Source organism: Amia ocellicauda, chromosome 20 (assembly GCF_036373705.1).
Source record: "Amia ocellicauda isolate fAmiCal2 chromosome 20, fAmiCal2.hap1, whole genome shotgun sequence".
NCBI lineage: Eukaryota > Metazoa > Chordata > Actinopteri > Amiiformes > Amiidae > Amia > Amia ocellicauda.
In genome coordinates this window covers 2,123,794-2,145,842 of record NC_089869.1, presented here as the reverse complement: position 1 = coordinate 2,145,842, position 22,049 = coordinate 2,123,794, and the positions used below count along the sequence as shown (strand labels likewise).

Genomic DNA, 22,049 nt, shown 5'->3' with positions numbered 1-22,049 from the left:
CAGTCCCAGCCAATGAAAAGCATCCCCTTAACTTGTTACTGCCTCCACCATGTTCTCAGGGAGATGAACAGTGTGGGCTTTGCACCACACATACTGTTTTCATCTGACCAAATCTTACCATATCTTTGCTGTGTCTTCCACATGCCTTATTACAAAATCCAACAGGATTTTATGTGGCATTTTCAGCAATGTATATATACCCCAGTTTTGTGGAGCACCCAGGTAATAGTTGACATATGGACAGTTTCTCCTATCCTGGTCGTAGAACTTATTCAGAGTTACTATTGGCCTCTTGGTGGATTCCATGACCCACCAACCTCCTTGCCCGGTCTCTAGGCAGAGTCATGGTTGTGCCATATTGTTTCAATTTTCTTATAACGGAATTAATAGGGATGTTTAAAGTTTGGGATATTTTTTTTTATTGCCCAACCCTGACAGGTGCTTTTCCATAACTGACGTTTTTTGAAAGTCATTGAAAGCTCCTTTGTCTTCATGGTGTGGTTGTTTGGATATGCTCTCTGACATACTTGGGACTTTCATGTGTATTTAATCTAAGATCATGTAACACTTTAATTGAATAAGTGTGTCATAGCAAAGGGGGTGATTACTTATGCAATCAAGATTATTTTTTTTTTTACTTGTAGTTAATTAGAAAAATATATCAATTTTTCCTACCTCTACATTATGTAATACTTTGTGTAGATTAGTAACAGAAAATCCCAATTAAAACCATTTTAGTTCCAGATTGTAACACTACAAAAAGTGCTTGGAGGATGAATACTTATGAAATCCTGTACATTGCATATTTTATAAAACCCTTTGAAAGGAGTTTGTTAAGGGACCCGAATTAGGTTTTTAAAAATAACATTGGCAGCATTTTTTTATTTCACCCCTTTCACAAACTGTACATGTAAAAGTCTTCCATATTGTTAATAAAGTTCAAGTTCCTATTTGACCCTCAATGTATGCATTTCTTTCTTTCTGTTTTGGCAACTTGACACCTGTTCTAGAGTGGCAGTGTTCGTCCAAACCATCATCCATCCAAACTTTCAGAATGTGATTAAGCACATTAGAACAGCTCATCTTAACTCCTTTGAGAGTCCTGGTAACATTGGTGCACATACAAGTCCCTCAAAATCTTCAGACCTGGCAATATTATGCCCGCATTGCATGCATTTTTTGTTTTTCTTTTCACTGAAAAGCAGCTTCCCTGTACAAATTAAATTAGAAATTTGAAGACAAATTGAATTTGAATTTGACAGAATGATCAAGAGTGGGTCCGCTTTTATGCACTTCCCCCCTATTCCTGTAATTTATATTCCGTAATGTAAAAAAAAAAAATCGTACTCTTATGTGGGCCAAGCAATGGGATAAGCGCTCGCAGAGCCCGAGCTTGAGTGGAGTGGAGAGGGAAGGCCACAGAGACATCCTGGCTGCTGACCAGCTGTCTTCTCACATAGACTCTGGGGTCCAGATGATGTTTCCCTGGGCAGAACAGGAAGGCCACAAATGCATCACTAATGACTGCATGGTCATCCCTTGATAGGGGATATAGTAGCCAGGTCAGGAGATCATTACTGATTAACACACTTTTAACCCAAATGCACTCCATCTCAGCACTTAGAGAGGCATTACATGAGCTGTCACATATGGGAATTTAAAGGATTTTTTCAAGCTGTTGATGACTGATGTATATTTATAACACAAATGGGCGGATTAATCAAATTAGAAAGAGATTGTTTTGCTGTATCCCCCCCCCTCACTCCCACTGTAGGATGCTGTTTGTATTGTTCAACAGTGTGGAAGGAATAATCTGTTTTTACTTGGAATGTACTTAGAATGGAACTTTTAATTTAAAAAGATCATAGTTTTCTGAGCTGTAGTTTGAAATCTGTCATATTAAAAGCTAGATTCGTTAGACATTTGACACAACATTTTCAAACAATTTATTTGGCCTGTGGCTATGCAGTGATGCATGAGCAAGTAGTATAACTTCTCCTTCTGTGACAGATTGAACACTGTACTTTCATATAGAATAGTTTTCTGCAAAATAATAAATTTCTGTGTTTGCATGAGTAAGACTGTTAAAGAGAATTATATGACTGGAATAAACATCTGCAACAGGCAGACAAAATATGTTTTCTGTTTTCTTAAAATGAAGGCTACAGTCAGTCAGTCAATCTCTCTCTTGCTTGAGTTATAATGACGTTATTACAGGCAATATGCACCACGCAGATTTAGGCATACTATTAGTAAAACTGATCAATATGGATACGAGAGTATATGAAAGACTTAAATAAAGGGGGGATCTTATTATGAAATGAGTCTTACACCATCTGTAAAAATAGGCTTTGTTTCTCAATTATCTGTAATTGAATTTAAAAATAATCTCAAAGCTTGTATATTTAGAACTGATGAAAGGATCTCTGACAGAAAGAGGAGATGACAGGGTCTTTCTTGGTATGAGAAACTGTGGAGACTCCATCCATGACAGCTCTTCAACTACAAACACACCTTTGAACACAGTCCCATTCATAAGTTCAAAAGCAATCGCCAAACCTATGTAAAACACACTCGGAGCTTCATCATCACAATACGTAGCTGAAGGTTGAACTATAAATAAACTAGCTGTCGCTCATCTTTAGAAGATTTGAACCTGTCAAATTTTTAAGGTTATGGTCAGAAAATTGGAAGTAACACAATCAAATTTCTTTAGCCTTTTCTCAAAATGTAACATGGTAGAACATGTAAACCAGCTGTGTCAGTGGACTGGTCTTTTGCCAAATTCTCACTAATTTGGGGCTGTTAACTTTGAAAAGGAACCAAAAATATCCAGCAATCATTGTCAGTGCATATCTTTGTGAGGAAGTGCTATCAGTTCAAGCTACCCAGTCTCTTTTCCTCTCTTCTTAGTTGTGTTTTCCACAGTAACACTGTGAAATCGCTCATTCGGACATGCTCGCATAGTAAATAAAAGACAACCCTCTCTCTCTCTCTCTCTCTCTCTCTCTCTCTCTCTCTCTCTCTCTCTCTCCTCTCTTGCTCTCTTGCACAGAAACTAATCTATGACAGTTGTGTGTAGTCAAGCTGTGGCAGGCAGGTGGTGATGACTGTCTATGAATTAAACAGATCTTTACAGTCTGCAACACCCACCCACTATGCACTCAGCTCTGGGTTAAACTAGCATCTGAATGCTTGTATGATAAATGGTTTGAGCCTTTCCCATTTATTTTTTATTTTTGAAACTGATTTTGCACAGCTGCAGAGAAGATTAGCCTTTGCAAAATATATGTTGTGGCTTCACTTCCTCTAGTAGTTGTAAAGCTCCGTGGAGGAATGAGTAGGGAAGCAGACTAACATATCCAATGATGATAGAGATGTCTTGTAGGCAGAGCACTAGAAGTTCACTGCAGTGAAAGAGAATATGCCTTATACACTTTAGCATTTCAATACACTTTGCAGTTGGTGCAGCTTTTGAGCGATCTCTGACAGTATGCAGATACCTAACTAAGAGACTGTAAGTTTTTGGTGGAACAAAATTATTATTTATTCAAATCCTTTGAGCATTTTTAGCCATTGTGAAGTGAATAACAAGCTCAGACTGAATAGTAAAAACAAGGCAGCATATTATTTCTGTGTACATTTGGGGGGGAAAGATAGAGAACATAAAAAAGAAGAGAAGAAAATGTAAATAAAATAAACAGTGCTGGTTTAAGTCATAACTGTCCGTGAGACAAAATTTCTAACGCCAGTTACCTAGGAAACAACATTAGGCAAATCAATGAAGGTAGTGTCATTGGAATGGGAGGGCATACCTCTCTCTAACTCTTTCTTTCTCTCTCTCTCTCTCTCTCTCGCTCTCCCCCCCCTCTCTCCTTGTATTACTGCTTCCCTCCCTCCCTCACACACACATACACAGCAATCACAGCCTAAGAAGGTACAGACTAAACAGGCAATTGACTTCTCCAGTTTCTCAGAGTGGACTTTAGCAGTAGCCCAAGCAGTAGGACACAGACATCCACTCTGCACAAACAACCATTAGATAACTTTTTTTTCCTCCCACTGTGCCAGTCAAACTGTGGCAGAGCCTGGGACCTGGGATGGCACCACACTGGCACTGCCCTCCGAGCGAGGCTTGACGGTGAAGCATCAGAGGGAGGGGGGGTGGAAAACAGCCGTGGAGGGGGGGGAAGGGAAATAGATAGTTGAGGAGTGTTTTCTTTTTCTTTTCATTCAGAAGTTGGATATTTTTCTTATTTTTCATTTTTAAGTCCATGTCAAGGGATATGCAAAGCAATGACAAAAACCCAACATGAACCTGGAAGGTCTTGAAATGATTGCGGTCCTGGTGGTTTTGGGGCTCTTCATTAAAGTGCTGGAGCAGTTTGGACTCTTTGAACCGGTTGGAGTAGAAGGTAATCAGTCTCATGTTTGGTGTGAGTGCGTGTGTGTGTGTGGAGGGGGGTTCTGGGGTGTGTGGGGTCTCTATTTCTCCCCAGCCCTGTCTCTCTCTCCACTTGCAGGCTGCTGTTTGAGCTGTTGGGGGTGTGGTGGGTGAGGGAAGTGACTGGGCACAGGGGGAGAATTAATTACAGCTGCAGTGTGTGCTCTGAACTGGCCCCATGCAGTGTGATTTGCGAGTCTTTGATCAGTGAAACAACTGTTGGCTATTAAACTCTGGAAATTGGAAATCTCCTCTTTGTCTCCCTCTCTCCCTGTGTCTTTCAGTCTCGCATGCGCATTTACTGTAAAATCGATAGCACATGATGAGATCCCATTCTGTGGCTTGCTTTGGCTTCTGCCTTTATTGGAAATCTTGAAACTTACTTTGAAATGCTTTCAAAAGACAACATTGATGGATATTACTTTGTAAAAAGGGATTATTATTATTATTATTATTATTATTATTACTTGTTTGAAGGAAATTGTCATTTTTTTTACCTATAAACTCATCTGAGTTAATTAGAAAATGAGACCCACCTTTGAAGAACAAAATGAGAGCATTGCATTGGATGCTAATATATTTTAAAATAATAAAAAGAAAGAGATTGGAGACATAAATTCACTTAACCAAATAAAATCTGTTGATACTTTTATATACTGCTCTGAAAAAAAATTAGACCACTCCAAGTTCAGAAACCAATGTTAAGTGGTCTCTTATTTGTTTTCCAGAGCTGTAAAAGTGGTTAACAGTAAGTATATATATATATATATATATATATATATATATATATATACTTACTGTTAACCACTTTTACAGGGAGGGAAATCTGTAGCTTTGCACTGTGCTAATTTTTTGTGATAGTTGTGTAGCACATTTCATTCCTTAGACTGCCCCTTCTACACCTTGCTTAACCAATAACTGTTAAACAGTTATAGATCATTCTATTAAGGCTTCAGTTCAGTAACCTGAGTTGACCTGAGAGCTGAATTGAAACAAGAAAATTGAAGTCCCTGAGAAACTCAAGGACCAGAATTAATTATGAATTACTGAACTATTTGTCTAAACTGTTTTGTGTTTAGCTCACCAAAGACATTTAACACATTTAGAAATTTGCATGAGTCCTATTCCAACTGGGCAGTTTAAGATCCCTCATTTAGGTGTTCTATTTCATTGACCAGGCGTCTGGCACTGAAGCAGTTGGGTGCAGTTGGTGCATAGGATACCTATAATGGGAGTACAGATAAAGATTCTCAACTGTCTAAGCACTGATGATAGATACATTTAAAAACTGAATATATGTTTTGGGGGTTACCTAACCTGTGAGTATCTATAATAACTTTACATTGAAAGTATAATGTCATACACAGTCCTGCAATGCAGATTGATGCGAAAGGGAAAGCCATTGCAAAGCTATGTGAGAGTTCTATAGTGGCTGTAAAACAACTTAAACACAGAGAGGGGGGTTGAGCAACAAGTTCCCTGCCTGAGTGAATGTGTTGGCAGTGGAGATGGTATTGGATCTGTCCTCCCTTTCCTGTATGCTGTTCATATTAATAAAGTGCAGGGCAGGTGATTACCTAATTACATTTACAATCTTGCCTTACTGGGCTGATAGCATCTTATCAGGAATCAGAATGAATTGTGAGCTTGGAAGGACTCATCCTTATCTTCAACAAAGTGGCATGCCATCTGTGGAGCCTATAACAAGTTGGATTTGCTGACAATCTGAATGTTTTTGTTTTTTCTTTAGACTTATATAAGCGGATTTATTTTATTTTGTGTCCTTTTTATTCCCCATTTCCCAGGACAACTGTTTTGTCATCTTCCTCTAGTAAGTTAACTGACGTTTAAGATACAAAAGAGACAGAGTGCAGTGAGCGGGTTAGAGGTAGAAAATCTATAACAAAGCTTTTGTAGAGCCACCATAAAAAAAAATGTCGGTCACTAAGCTATTGCATTGGTTTCCTGGTCCACACCTGGTTCTAAGACAAAGAATAATTGCAATTTATTACAGGTCTACTTTTTGTCATTATTGTTTCTGCAATGATATATCAAGTGGCAGTACTGACATCAGGATTATTCTTAGTGTCACTGCTGTACTGGCACTCACAGGGTACCAACCCTTCAGAATCAACAACAAATAACAAATTTGTTATAACAAATAACAAATAAATAACAAATAACAAATAAAACAAATATAACAAATAAAACTGCAGGAAACCAGCTTAACTACCGAGTGAAGAAGTTCAAAAGGGGTCTTGGAAAATCCATCCAAATGCACCAAGAATTGGGATACTGGTAACTCACCATCAATCTGGACATGACAAGCATAAATGGCCACCAGATACACCCTGAGCGTGGATGGGGATTTAGACAGTGAGGCTTAGGGGCCAGACACTGAGTTGGAGGAGGTCTGCATTTGGATGGCCTGCGTGATGGTGCATGCTTGTTGAGCATCTTGAAACATAACACCATAAGGTGGCTTAGACAGTGAGGCAGTCCTGTGCATCCTAGTAGGCTTCTGTTCAGGAGTCACAGACCCAAGATGAGGCAAAAACTGCTATCTTTCTTAGGCACTAAGGGGAATATAATCCATTGTGCTGCACTAGAGGGGGGACTTTGCGGATAATGCTCTTGAGTAGGAGGGCAGAGATCTCTATGTGAAGTGCCGTGCCCTGCAATGGCTTCTTCACTTGCATCCATATTACACCCCTGAAAGTGTGAGGGCACGGGCTTGGAATTGTAGGGAGTAGCCAACAAAAATAATTTGGAGCATGCGAGTTTTCCAGTTGAGGAGTGGGCAGCAGGGGAGGCGGTGGAGCATATGTCACTGGCCTACCATGCACCCTGGCTATGAACATGACATACTTGAGTTATAGCATCTTGAGGTGGGGCGCCACAGAGTGGATTTGCGGTTTTGCAGATCACCTGGGGGTTGGGGTGGAGGTCGGGCCCGGGCTGGGGGCAGTTGCCTATGAGTTTGGGCTTTAGATGGAGCATGTGGGTAAACCTGTGTTAGCTGCCTAGAATGTTCTCTCACATGCAGAGAGCGGTCCAGCATGGCCTTCACCGTCAGCCCAAATGTAAAACCAGGGGGGATCGGCATGTTGATGAAGGGCTTTCAATCAGCATCAGGCACACTCATAGCTTGGCGCATGACTCCCACCAACAGGTCTGCCACTACTGCTTCCTCATTCAGAGGTGAGGCAGGGTCTGGACTGGGGTCTGCAGCCTCTGCTAGATTTGCCAAGTAAAGAGCCAGCAGGCTTTCTGTAGCCAAGCACTGTCTGTTAGGGCAGGAGAGGTCTTGTCACTCCACTGAGATGGGTGGTAAAGAGACCATGGCAGTGATGGTGCAGAGTACCAGGAGAAAAGGCTGAGAGCCCTGCTTCTTGGGCTTTCTGCATTTGGCAGAAGACCCTGCCTCCATATGAGGGATGTCTCAAGGTTGCCTGTGCTTCTGCAGAAGTTGGAGTAGGGCCTGGTTCCTCCAGAGTCTCTGAATCTAAGGGGTGTATGAAGAGCACATCCTCAGCGGAAGAAATGTGTTCACTGAACCAAGGTTTCGCTGGCCACAAGTTGTGCAGAAATTAAAGGCAGAGGAGGTGCACATATATTTGTGGCATGGGCAGTGTGGGAGGAATTCCTTAAAATTCTGGTGTGGCTCTACTCATACACCAACTTACACTGCAGATGCACTGGTTATCTCCCAAACTGCACCGTGCAGGGTCCTTTTTGGAGCTAAAAATGCAGTTCATGCAGAGATTATAAATGCAAAAAAAACAAAATAAAAACAGTTTGTCCTCTCTGACAGGATTGAGGTAGGGTTATATATATATATCAAATTGCAATATCGCAATTATAAATACAGTGTATTGTTTGTCTGGTTACAGATTGGTTTGTAAGGTACACTTTACAATGGATGTTTACAAATATTTGGATTAAAAAAAGTTGGAATTTGAAAATGCAAATACATTAATAAATATAGCAGATTTCATAGGCCCCTAAAGAAGAGTTTAGTCAGTCCTTCCAATAAAATGGCAAATCATTGAACCTCCCAGACCACATGGCAATGTTTGAGAACATCTGCCATCTATGCCTGGAAAGTAAAGTAACAAGGAATGTAAAAACAAACTGATTCAGTGGTAGAAAGAGAAACATTTAATTGATTTAGTTATGAATTGATATGCAATGCTGATAATGTAGTTCTAAATATATGTCTTCCATTTAGGGTTACTTTTATTGTTTAAAAAAATATAATTAACCACAGCACCTTATTTCTGAAGTGCTGATTGTAGAGATCTGGAGTCCCCAGTGGAGTAACAACTTCAACATAGTGCTCTCCACTGCCTGCTGCCACTGGCAATGACATTTTGTTCAGTGTGTGTTTCATTAAGACTCCAGCTGTTATCTACTACCATTCACAATCTCTTAAAGACTCCTTAACCTTAAGACTCCCAGTGGCTGGGCACCTCTGGACTCTGCAAACAAATACTCTAATACAGGGCCATGGAACAGGACAAAGACTAGCTGTGAGTGGAACATTTCTGTATTTTTGTTAAGCTGTGAACATTCATCCCAAGTTCTCAGCTATGCCATCAATAATTCAGACCACAATCAAAGTTTGAAGTTGATTCTGCTACAGTCTGTGACTTGTTTGAAAAGGCTCCATAATTCTTATGTCTGGCAGGACTTGCATTTAAAGGGGACAGCTATGTCTCCATCGTAAATGACAGGTAGTGGTATCTGATAAAAATCCTAAACAAAGTCTAAAATCTTGAATAGCTCTTAAGTACTTGAAAGGATTGATTTAGTCTGCATATGCGTGATTTTATTGATAGTCTCATTCAAATCAGTGAAAATGTTGTGGAGGTTTATAGGTGTCTCAGTGTGTGGGTCTGAAGTAATCATTCCTGCAGTCCAGTCTCCCGAGACCCTCGGACATTGTAGTCCAGTCCAGGTATATTATTAAAGTCACCATCTTATTTTAGCCACTTAAAACTTTTTTTTTTGAGTTTTCCCATGTAATAATGTTGTTTTGTTTGGTTCTGCTTGGTGTGTTGAGATTGCAGTTATTCTGATTAGACTGTGATTTCAACAGTCAAGTAAATCAAACAGTGACCAAATTAAAACCACTTTTGGAACAGTTCTTTTGAAATTCTTATAAAACTACAGCTAAATATATTTTTTAAATGTGGTATGTTAGACATGCCATTAAAATAATCAGTCACACTTTACAATAAGGTACCGTGATTCCTCATTAATTAATATATACATACCACAGGATAAACACATGAATATGTCATGCACTTCATCTGAGTTCTTATGTTCAACACATGTATAACAGGGTTACGGTTAGGGTTAGGGTAAGTGTGGGTTCATGTGCTCAACATCAGAACTCAGATGATGTTCATGATGTATTGATGTTTAAATGATGGTATTTTCCTCTAACAGATACATCTGCTTTAACTATATAATACAAGCTGGTCTTCAGAGATGCTAGTTCAGGATATTTTTCCATGTGATTTCATCTAATTTCTCTGTTTGTGGGACAAGTTAAGATTTTGAAAGAATGTTTATCTATTGTTGTTTAACCTTTCGACTAAAATGCGATGTGTGTGTTTTTTATGCAATTGTCAATGATTTATTCTCCAGTTTAGATTTGGATCAACCTTGACCTTGAATGTGTAGTGTATTTTTATATTTGAACATTTGAATTGCTTGGATTCAATTTCCATTCTGTGTCAAATGAGGGCTGGGCTTTTTGAGTACAAGAGTATGTAACAGTGATGTCATTCCCCTAGACTTTCAAAAGTGTACAAACTCCCCTGCCCTTGGGGTGTGGTATTTTGGCAAAGTGGGTTTCTTGCTCATTCTTGGCTGTATGGTTCAATTTCAATTAGAGATCTCTTAATTCTGCTTGAGGTTGAAATGTCAAAGGAGATTCCTCCCTTTAGATCTAAACAGATTATATACAATACTATATTAAACAATGATATATCAAACACAACTACAGCAATTTGATCAATTGTTCTGACTGCTGACTGCTGAAACACCATTGCATTTAATCCCTTAACATCCCTTAATCCACACAACTGTATTCCCTACTTCTAGATCAAGGTGTTGTTATTCATGTCACATGTCAGCACCTTTCATTAGATTTGGATGATGTGGATTAGCAAACCTTTTCTCCCCAATATCTCCTTAAGCCTGTTCTCCCAAAATATTAGTTGGTGCATTTCACAATACAATATAACAATTCTTATATTAAACAGTGCTTTTTTCTTATGCCCATGAAGTGAAACTAATATAACGACAGAGTTGGTACCTCCAGTAATGAAGAAAATAAAATATTCTAGTTTTGGTACTTGCACATTTATATTGGAAAACTTTTTTTTCCCCCTCAACAAGGTTATCAAAGTATTGACATTGACATTTCTAAGATTGTTTCCAATATTGCCACTACTGAACTGGGCATTTTTAGCCAGTGTTATATATTTATATATAGTCAGACATTATCATTTAAAAGCTATGGTAGAAACAGGCAGAGTGTTTTAAAACATGGTTGGTCTGACCACTCTGTCAATCATTTATACACTCTTAACTGTTACATTCATGTAAGTACTTGTAGGCATAATAATATCATGCTTAGTCTGATCAATAACACAGGGAGGATTTGTGATGACAGTCTGGTGTCTGAGCCCCTGCTCAAGCTTTCTGATTGGCTTACCAGCTGAGTACTGTCACCAAGTCTTTAGATGAGAGGTGCTTATACACCATTATCTTCCAAAGGAGCTCTTGACATTTAACACATAACTTTCTGCAGCCTTGGGATTGGAATTGCTTGGACAGATACTGAGATCTGGAGCCAGAATCTTTGGGAAAACTATGGGAAAAGCAAAACAATTGGTCAAGCGTGTGGAGTACACCTTTAGATTTAGGAATCAAATTGTGGTGATAGAAATCCACCAACTTCTTACTTCTAATTAGAAGTTAAGAAGGAAAAGTGGTGACAATTTCAGAGTCCTTATGTATTCTGCAATATCCTCCCTTTGCTTTCAAAGTTATCCAACTGCTGACATAGAAGAAAAGGCTCATCCCATTACTGCAAATCCACTTTCTGCTCCAGGTGGTGTGGTAAATACAGTCCTTTAGAAACTATTGGAGCAATTATCTGAATACCTGTAGTCTCATGAGGGAAGAATTCCCTTGATTGACTTGCTTAATTGATTAATAACTCAATGTTAAATGTTCCCAGCATTTTGAAACTGCTGATTTAGGGTGACCTATAAGATTAAGTGGATTGGGGCTCTCCAGGACCAGGGCTGGACACCCCTGCTGTAGAGTCAAACATAAGAATAGGTCCCATGAGAGATAAAATTAAATAATAAGTAACTAGATCTAATTACCATTTATCTGAAATCCAAATTCCAGGATTGTAACTACAGAATAAATAAAACACTCATCGTAGCTGTAATATGTCAAGCAGCAGCTCCATTCTGCTATTTGTCAGTCCAGCTCCATCAAGGGCCCGCAGTCAGCCTCCACACCTCATTAATAATAGTCTCAGCAGCACTTTGTTTACACTTGCTTTTTTTGGGAATGCGGTGATGAATGGCTTCTCAGCTGTACCCCCCCAGGATCACTCTCTTTATCACTCGTGGTGAAATAAATAACTGACTTGTGAACATGGCTTCTTGACCAATTCTTATGACCAGTGTAGACAGTATCACCAGGGTCTTTTATTTAGGAATTCCCAGAGCATGGTCTTTCCCAATGTAGATACTTGTCTTGAAAATATTTCTAGGTGTGCTTTATATGCCAGTTGTCATGGGTAGAATGACAGGGAAGAGAAACCCAATGGCGGACATCCCCAAAACCTGGAAACGGGCAGGGGTCGAAGCTGGCAAACAGAAGTGTCCAAGGAAATCCATAAGTCGTGGTCAATGAGGCAGGCAAAGGGTCAATGAATGGCCGAACACTGAGAGGGAAATCCAAGAGGCGATGGTCGATGAGAGGGAAGCGAGGGTCAGTAATGGGGAAACACAATTCAAAAGGCAACAAGGATCACAGGGAAGGAGCGCTTGGAAATGTTACGGTGAAGTAGACAAGCCTGAGCATTGAATGGAAGTCACTGAGGGATTTATTTATATGCAGTGAAGAGGGAAGCAGGTGGTGGAGATGCTCATCGAATAGGACATGAAGCTGAGGAAGGGTGAAGCAATTAGAACTCAGGGGATATTGATCTTTGGTAGCAGACTGAGGAAGTGTGGGGCATAGATGTGACACCAGTGAACTAAATCATAATTGTGTTTTTTGTTCATCCAAATTTAAATTGATTTACCTTAATTTGCATGAAAAACTTACTCTAACATAAGGTAAAACTTACATAAAAGGTACTCGAATACATTAATTTTAGTAAATATCGTACCTTAAATTCTTTCTTTCTAATACAGCTGGATGTAAATAAGTTTCTACTGAACCAGTAAATACTGAAAATGCCTTTGTATAGCCATCAGCATTTTAGTTCTTACTGTGCTTACAGGTAATATAGTTTAGTGAGGTTTTCATAGTTTATCTATCATTTCATCTTGCTGTAGTCTCTTTGATAAATATATATAAGCTTCTTTAGATTTGGCAGGTTCAATAAGTTATCAAAGATTTTTGGACTACAGTATTTTTGCAGAAAGTATAATTTTAATATTGAATTAGTTTCCCCCCTAAGGTGAAACCAACTTTTGGAAATAAGTTGTTGAATACACAGTTCTATTGATCTACAGCCATTCTTGGATAATGTAATGTGCAAGCTGTTTGAAACCCATAGCCATCTGATAATACTATAGATTAATTTAATGAGCATGGGAATTTACTTGGGAGTAATCCAGCACTGAAGCTTTGCATACAAATATAAACACTATATATATGAGAGTGAAGTGGAATGTGGAATTCACGGCAGGGGCTTTATGGGCCTTCTCCATTAAAAAAATGATAATGAAATACCTGAAATACCTGAGTCATTTCAGAGTCAAAAAACGTAGCTCAAAATGTCCATGAATTCAGGCAAATTTTGACTCGCACATATCTTTTGCTTCACAACCACATATCACAATGGGACACATCCAGCGAAAAATCACATAAATCGACATTATCGGTTTCAGCTGGCTTGCTTCACTTATAGTGTTGTTCACCGCCGTTTCGCTACATCCTGTCTGTCTTGTGTATATGCATTAGTTATATTTATAGCTATTTGTTCTGTCAGTGTACTGGAGGTCCGGCTGCACTTTTGGTTTCAGTTTAGGTTTCACAAAGAGACAGTTTTAAAAATAAATAGTTGTGTAAATATAGTGATATATTATTGAACTGCTTGCTGTATTGGTTTTTTTGTGCAAAAGACCTTTTCCTTCACAGCAAGAGCGTCCGCAGCGGCAGTAAATCTGAGGCCTGGCCACCCGGCCTAAGCCTCAGTCTGTTGTAAGAGATCTCGCTCGCGTGAGGTGCTCCTCCGATGGCTTGCGCCCGCACTACAGCCCGCTGCTGCGTCTGTAGGAGATCTTGCTCTCTCAGCTTGCTGGGATCAAACTCTGCTGTGCTTCACTGTCCGTGTGTGTGGCCTTGGTTCTAGGTCCTGTTTCGGCTGGTGGCCTACTACCCTCGATCCCCGCACCCCGAGTCACCAGGTGTCCCCAGAAACCCCGCCACACACAGTGTGGTTAAACCTACAGGGCTATGCGATTCTTGAATCCCACACTGTGGGATTATGGGTCCACTGCCACGTTCATGCATGGAGGGTGCACAAGTTACTTTGATTGCCCCGCGCCATATATTGTGCAAGTAGGTCTACAGCCGTGCTCCTAGTTGCTAGTAGAGCAGCTGGCCTTGCTATTGTATGTGGAGGGTGTAAGAGTTGACCTCTGTAGCCCCACTTTGTACTTACTGATTGTAGACAGTTCCTGGTAAGAGCGTGACTGCGGTCCTCACTCCTGGGCGGCCCAGGTGTGGTCCCAAGGGGCCCCCGGGTCTACTGTCTGGAGTTGTGTTGCCAAGGCCCACTAGCAGACGCCCCCTGGGCTCCCTTATCAGCTTGCTGCCTCCTCCCTTGTGACAATTTTGTTATACAGTAAACCCTTCGCTTCTGGGCAGCCCAGATGTGGCCTCAAGAACTTGTTCAGCGAGGCCCCCCTAGCGAGTATGCCTTGGGACAGCCTCCCTTATCAGCTCGCTGCCTCCTCCCCTGCAACTGTTTAGGTATACTGTAACCCCTCCCCCTTGGGCAGTGCTTCCCTTCTCAGATAACTGGGGTTTTGTTTTATACCTGTGCTAGGAGAATGTCTTGCTCTGAAAATTTAAATTAAAGGAACTCTGTTAAAAAGTGTTATTGATTAAGCTACCAGTAAATATTCATCCAAAATACCAGTACAATACAGTGTTACATGCAATTTATTTTGTAACACTGGCAATTATATAACCGAATATGACTCACAAATCTTAGTGTGTAACAAGTGCAAAGGCAGCGCTGACTATCAGTTTAATGTGATTGGTAATGCTTAAATAGTACTTGTGAAGAGAGATGAATTTGGAATAGTACAAGGGGGGCTAATATCTCAAGGTCAGGGTGAGAGTGCTCTCTGTGTACTGTATAATAGCCTGCCATCTCACAGTCCACTTCATTAGCAGCAGCAAAAAGAAATACACAGTCAGCCCAAACATATAACTGCAACACAGCCTGCCTATATAAAGCCTAATTCCTTTGCCCTGTTTGTCATTGTCCAGACTACACCCACCTCTGCCTCCCCTCCGCTTCCTCACCATCCTCTGCCTTGGAATGCAGCATCCTTCCTGGTTAGTAAACATGACAAACATTTATTTCCTAAAAAAAGTTTACATTATTAGTAGGACTTTTTCTCTTCATGAGATTATTTTTGATCTCAGATCCCATTTTTCCAAATCAAAACAGCACCCTATAATTTAAAGCAAAAATGACTAACCACAGAGCTCTCAAGTAGATAATTTTATTTAACTTAATTTACTTTTCAGATTTAAAAGGAGATTCTTGGGATTGCAATGCAGTATTCAAGTTATATTTATCCCCCCTTTAGCAAAGAGAACATTTGAGCCAATATCCTTTATTTATTTCAAACCAGAGGAGCTTTTCCAGATCTGCAGGGACACACGGACCCAGGGACACAAATGAAAATTGGGCTTCTTTCGTTTTTTTACAGAAATGCCCGAAATAAAATATACTTTAAAAATACGGTTTAAGCGCAAAGACAAATTATATTCTCCAAACAATTATTTAAGCCCTTGTTTTGTACATGTCACATGACATTTAATCTAATTTACTCTAATCATTTTCGTTTTTTTTTCTGTTGTTATTTTTCAATGCAAGAATGCATTACAGTTAAGAGTGTGGAGGGTTATTTTCTGTATGCTTATATAACTCAGGGCTCATTATGTTCTTGCTGTCATTCCCCTGGATTCTCAGGACTGTTCAAATACTCTGTGATTGGGATTTTGCTGTGGTGAGTTTGACACATCTTTGGATTGTGTGAGAGGTGGGAATACACCTGTGGTCTACTTTGACACATTTTTGAGGGTACCCTAGGTGTACACCAATTTAAATCCAGTACCTGCCCAGTTGGTGATTTAATGCTGTGATCAGGTTGTCACAACACTCAGCTTTTGTGAAATTACATTTGGACAAAGTAATTTTGTAGACTCCCATATATGTCAGTACATGTTGTGCTCACTGTTGTGAGAATGGCAACAGGTTGTCTTTACAATATAAATACAGCATTTGTGTAATGTTATGTCGAAACTGGAATGTTGTGTGTTGGCAGGTTGAACACATACTTACATTGTGCTTTTAGTAGTCTGAAATCAATTCTGTAACAAATACACACATAACACTGTTCCTAATAACATTGATGCCATGAAGAGAATGTACCTTCATAACTGACTTTGGTTCTTATGAAGTGTCCTCAATTTAAGCTCAGAACAATTACCAGTGGCCATGGTCAATTATCAGCCAATTTTCTGTTAGTGATGGATTTGACCTGATACGTGCTTAATAGGAAATGCTTCAAATTAAGTATATAATGCTTAATATAGCCCAGACTGATCATGGTTTGTCCTAAACACACTCATATCATCAGCACAACAGATCAGTGCAAGGACTTAGAGCTGCAGTCTACTGCTTAGTATACACCTGCTGTTACAGTCTACTCTTAAATATAGCTTCTAATCTTAACTAACTCACCCCATTTAATTTCTCCTTCATTCTTAAATACCGACACAGTTTTTGCCCACAGGTAAAAATCATTCAACATGTTAGGTACATCAGTTATGTGTTCCTCCGATATATATACATTGAGGGAAAAAAGTATTTGATCACCTGCTGATTTTGTACATTTGCCCACTGACAAAGAAATGATCAGTCTATAATTTTAATGGTAGGTGTATTTTAACAGTGAGAGACAGAATAACAGCAAACAAATCCAGAAAAACGCATTTCAAAAAAGTTATAAATTGATTTGCATGTTATTGAGGGAAATAAGTATTTGATCCCCTATCAATCAGCAAGATTTCTGGCTCCCAGGTGTCTTTTATACAGGTAACGAGCTGAGATTAGGAGCACTCTCTTAAAGGGAGTGCTCCTAATCTCAGCTCGTTACCTGTATAAAAGACACCTGTCCACAGAAGCAATCAATCAATCAGATTCCAAACTCTCCACCATGACCAAGACCAAAGAGCTGTCCAAGGATGTCAGGGACAAGATTTCTGACCTACACAAGGCTGGAATGGGCTACAAGACCATCGCCAAGCAGCTTGGTGAGAAGGTGACAACAGTTGGTGCGATTATTCGCAAATGGAAGAAACACAAAATAACTGTCAGTCTCCCTCGGTCTGGGGCTCCATGCAAGATCTCATCTCATGGAGTTTCAATGATCATGAGAACGGTGAGGAATCAGCCCAGAACTACACGAGAGGATCTTGTTAATGATCTCAAGGCAGCTGGGACCATAGTCACCAAGAAAACAATTGGTATCACACTATGCCGTGAAGGACTGGAATCCTGCAGTGCCCGCAAGGTCCCCCTGCTCAAGAAAGCACATGTACAGGCCCATCTGAAGTTTGTCAATGAACATCTGAATGATTCAGAGGAGAACTGGGTGAAAGTGTTGTGGTCAGATGAGACCAAAATCAAGCTCTTTGGAATCAACTCAACTCGCCGTGTTTGGAGGAGGAGGAATTACCCCAAGAACACCATCCCCACCGTCAAACATGGAGGTGGAAACATTATGCTTTGGGGGTGTTTTTCTGCTAAGGGGACAGGACAACTGCACCGCATCAAAGGGACGATGGATGGGGCCATGTACCATCAAATCTTGGGTGAGAACCTGCTTCCCTCAGCCAGGGCATTGAAAATGGGTTGTGGATGGGTATTCCAGCATGATAATGACCCAAAACACACAGCCAAGGCAACAAAGGAGTGGCTCAAGAAGAAGCACATTAAGGTCCTGGAGTGGCCTAGCCAGTCTCCAGACCTTAATCCAATAGAAAATCTGTGGAGGGAGCTGAAGGTTCGAGTTGCCAAACGTAAGCCTCGAAACCTTAATGACTTGGAGAGGATCTGCAAAGAGGAGTGTTATTCTGTCTCTCACTGTTAAAATACACTTACCATTAAAATTATAGACTGATCATTTCTTTGTCAGTGGGCAAACGTACAAAATCAGCAGGGGATCAAATACTTTTTTCCCCCACTGTATATACATATATATAATTACATTTCTAATTTATTTTTTTCATTAAACAAATCAAATATAGTTGCAATTCTAAGATTTATGATGAGCCAGCTGTACAGACATATCCCTTCAGGGGTGTACAGGGATGAAAATCAATCTGTTACAGGGCATATTGATCTGTTTGAGAATGTACAAGCTTAATTTAAAATGCTCTGGTAAAAAAATGTATCAACAATTTTATTTTATGTCATTGATGATATTAGTCAAGCTTGTTGTCTATGCAGATGTACTCAAAACAACCCTAACAGGATGCAATACTATAAAGCTAAAGATTCCCTGACATAGTGTTTTGCATCTTACAAAACCTGATATTTGATACAAATGCTATTGATTCGGAGTCTCATTTCCATCCCTACAAAACAAAACACAGACACACTTATATAATGGATGTAGGATTCTCAATATGAATAACCTATAATGTAATGTTATTACAGTTACAATGCCTGTCTTTCTTTACTATAAGTGATTTTCTATTAGGATTGAAAATAAATGTTTAAATGTATTTGTGTAGAAAATAATTAAGGTCCAAGGCAGAGCCACCAATTCCTCATCTCAATTCTATGTACTGTAATGACCAATAACAATAACTGAATCTCAATAATCTAGAACATGGGAGATTTTGAGGGCATTTGACACAAGTATTCAGAATCCTGAAAGGTAATGATAAATCCAGAGGTTGATCAGTGTTTTCCCTATCCTATACTTGGGGGGGCGACCATTCCAGAAAACAGGAATCACTTATTTACGGAGGTAGTGGGTGTTTGCAACATGCTACCAAGCCAAGTTGATTCCTTTGAACCCTACAATAGGAAATACTCAGATCAATAAGCTACTAGCAAACAAACAAAGGGGCTGACTGCTGGATTGTTCTTAAGATAAAAATAAATATATTCGTAGATGAGTATATTCATCTGCTCAGTCATGCGCAACCTGAAAAGAGTGTTAGTCAAATAGTTTGCTTCAAAGTTGGTCAAGTCAAAGTCAAGTGATAAAATATGTTGAAGTTTAACAACAGGTTCTAGTTTAACACAGTGGCAATGCATCTCAGAGAAACAAATTATGATAAGAACCAATGTGTCTTGTCCTCAGACATCCTTTGGCTGAATATTGAATCAGTGAAGAGACTATGAAACAGTAATGGGTTAATCCTGCACATCTTAAGGTAAATGTAGGTATTTCTAATTACTTGGAGCTCCACGTATTCGTGCTATAATGACAGGGCACTGTCTGCTAAACCATTACGCTGTCATCCAGTTGATAAATGGCCCTTGAGATGTGGATACTATTATGAAAATAATTGGTTCTGTATTTGAAAAAGGCATTTTGAATAAGACCCTCTTGCACCAGGGAGTCCCACACTAGGAGACTGTGTGCTCTTATAGGTCACATCTAGCGACAGTGTTATTTCAAACATGTCTGCAGTTTAAATATCAGATGCAAGGGGTTCTGAAACAGACAGTGAGGGCAAGTCCAGACAAACTGTCCGCAAGGGCCCATTTACACTCACAAAAAACCCACAGCTAATTAAATTTTTAGCAATAGTTCGATATCTTCCTGCTTTTAATGGAACCCCTTTCACGGTGTTGCTGTCACCCAATACAACATCATTCTATTATGAGTGGTATGAAATGTAAATGTCTTATTAAATGTAAATGGATTGTCAGAATCAAAGGTTGTATGTTTCAGCATGAAGAAACGCAAACTTTTTATTAAAAACATTAATTTCTTCTCCTTTGCTGTAACACCAAAACATTTCCTCACTTTTTCTCCAAAAATTCTCCCCGAAGTCTTTATTATCCAATCCCCTGAATTTCTTTCTGTTCTGCTTGTTATGGAACACTTTCTAATCCATGTCTTGTATTCATTCTAAAGTCTTGCTAGTGACATCATTTAAAAAAAAAACGTGTGTATCAGACTCTCCTTTAGTCTTAATATAACCTTATTATTTTTGCAAATCATGAAAGTTCTCTGTTTTGTAGAGTGCTTCTGTGAAGGGTCATTTTTTGTATTGGGTAAATACGGAAATTATCATTAATTTGCCTTATACCTTGTACCAGGTTTGTTTTGGAGTTTTAAACTATTTTCATTTTCTTGTGGCTGGGTCTACAGTCCTGTACAAGGTTTTGACAACTTGGGTATTTACTCAGGGGAATATAACCCTTTTGCTCCAGCTGTGAAATACCCATATTATTACTGTATGAACTGTGTATGATCTATTATTTTACTGCTTAGACAGCACAGGATTCAAGTCATATGTGCCTTCTCCCTGCCCTCATTATGCCTTTTTTCTGGTAGTGTTTCTACTTTGCCCTTCAGTTGTACTGTATTTCCTACTTTAAATTTTTGTCCTGCAGTGCTCTTTATATCTCATTCCTTGGTTCTGTATACCTTGGCACCCAACTGAAGTGAAACTGAAACATTACAACTTTCCCAATGTTAGAATATGCATTGTAGTATTACAAGAGGAATGTGGGCAGCTAATAGGTATTGGGCTATAACGTGTGCTGTCAGGCCATCCACTTCTTTTCACTAGTGAAGTGCAATTTGGAATGATTTGTTCTTATTGCACGTGAATCGTATGTATTGGCTCACAGTTCCAAACTGAATCAATTATTTTGAGTCAGTGGTGGGGTTTCAATAATAGACTTGTATTTATGAAGTGTGTTTGCCTGAATGGCATTTGGCATGCCTACATTAACGTTTGATTTGTAGGAAAATGGAGAGCTGTTTATACTCTCCAGTTCCTCCACTTTCCTAAGCTGGTTTTGAGAGCATGTGGAAAAGCAGGAGGTTCATTCAGAAAGAGGACCACTCAGTTCACAGAGTCGTTGAAAGAACAAATTGTTTGAGAGCAGAATATTGAGCTTGTTTGCTCTGGTTTGACTCCATTCTGATTCTCAGCAGCCTCAAAGTTGAATTTCAGCTCATTCCTCTTTTTCCCCAAAGCAACCTTGTTATGGCCACCATCTAGAACTTACACTCTATCCCCACTAGATGTCGCCATCACCCTTCCTTACCAATCACTTCTCCCAGCTCCCTTCAATCAATCAATGAATCAATCAATCAGTCAACATTCCTAAACACCATGTGCACTTGTTCCAATCACCCTCTGCTTCCAGTCGCCCTGCACCTCCAAACTTGGTTCCTTGCTTCCCTCATATAAACCCCTCACTCACACTCAGTCTTCATGAAGTTTTGTCAGTTTACACTACAATTCCAAGCATTCTCCTTGAGCCTTGTATAACCTTTGAATCATTGACCCCTTGCTTTACCTCCCCACCACGACTTTGAACTTTACTCATTACTCTGTTTGCCTGATCGCCTGACCCTTGTTTGTGACCATGACCACGTCTTTGCCTTGCCTTGATTGCCCTGTCCTGCTGGTACCTGACCCACGCCTGTTTGACCATCCCTCTCAGCACTGCAACTGGATTCCCCTTTTCCTGTGCCCTGCAGTTTGTTACAGAAAACTTTGCCACCAAATGGACCCAGCAGTGCTGACCACCCTCGCCACCCAGAGGGCCATGCTCGGGGATCATGAGGGGACGCTCCGGCAGATTGAGACCACTCTGTGACAACTTCTTGATCACCTACCTGAACAACAGCCTGCATCCGCGGTGATGACTGATCTGGCTCCTGCTGTGGCCTCTGCAGCTCCTGTCCAGACAGTCCGGTTGGCTGTCCAGCCAGTCCGGTTGGCTGTCCCGGGGAAATACGACGGCTCCCCGGACCATTGCAAGGGCTTTGTACTACAGTGCCAGCTACACACTCCTGCCCACGTCCTTCCCCACCGAGACAGCTCA

At 40.0% G+C, this 22,049-nt stretch overlaps 1 protein-coding gene across 1 annotated transcript in view; it reads left to right on the top strand.

Moving 5' to 3' along the window:
* The first annotated feature begins 4,227 nt into the window (after positions 1–4,227).
* Positions 4,228–22,049, top strand: part of LOC136715787 (Kv channel-interacting protein 2) — a 116,333-nt gene continuing 98,511 nt past the window's right edge. Inside the window, exon 1 of the mRNA XM_066693168.1 lies at positions 4,228–4,415. Within this exon, the coding sequence (XP_066549265.1) occupies positions 4,313–4,415 (103 nt within the window). The 5' untranslated portion in view covers positions 4,228–4,312. The remainder of the gene's footprint in view (positions 4,416–22,049) is intronic.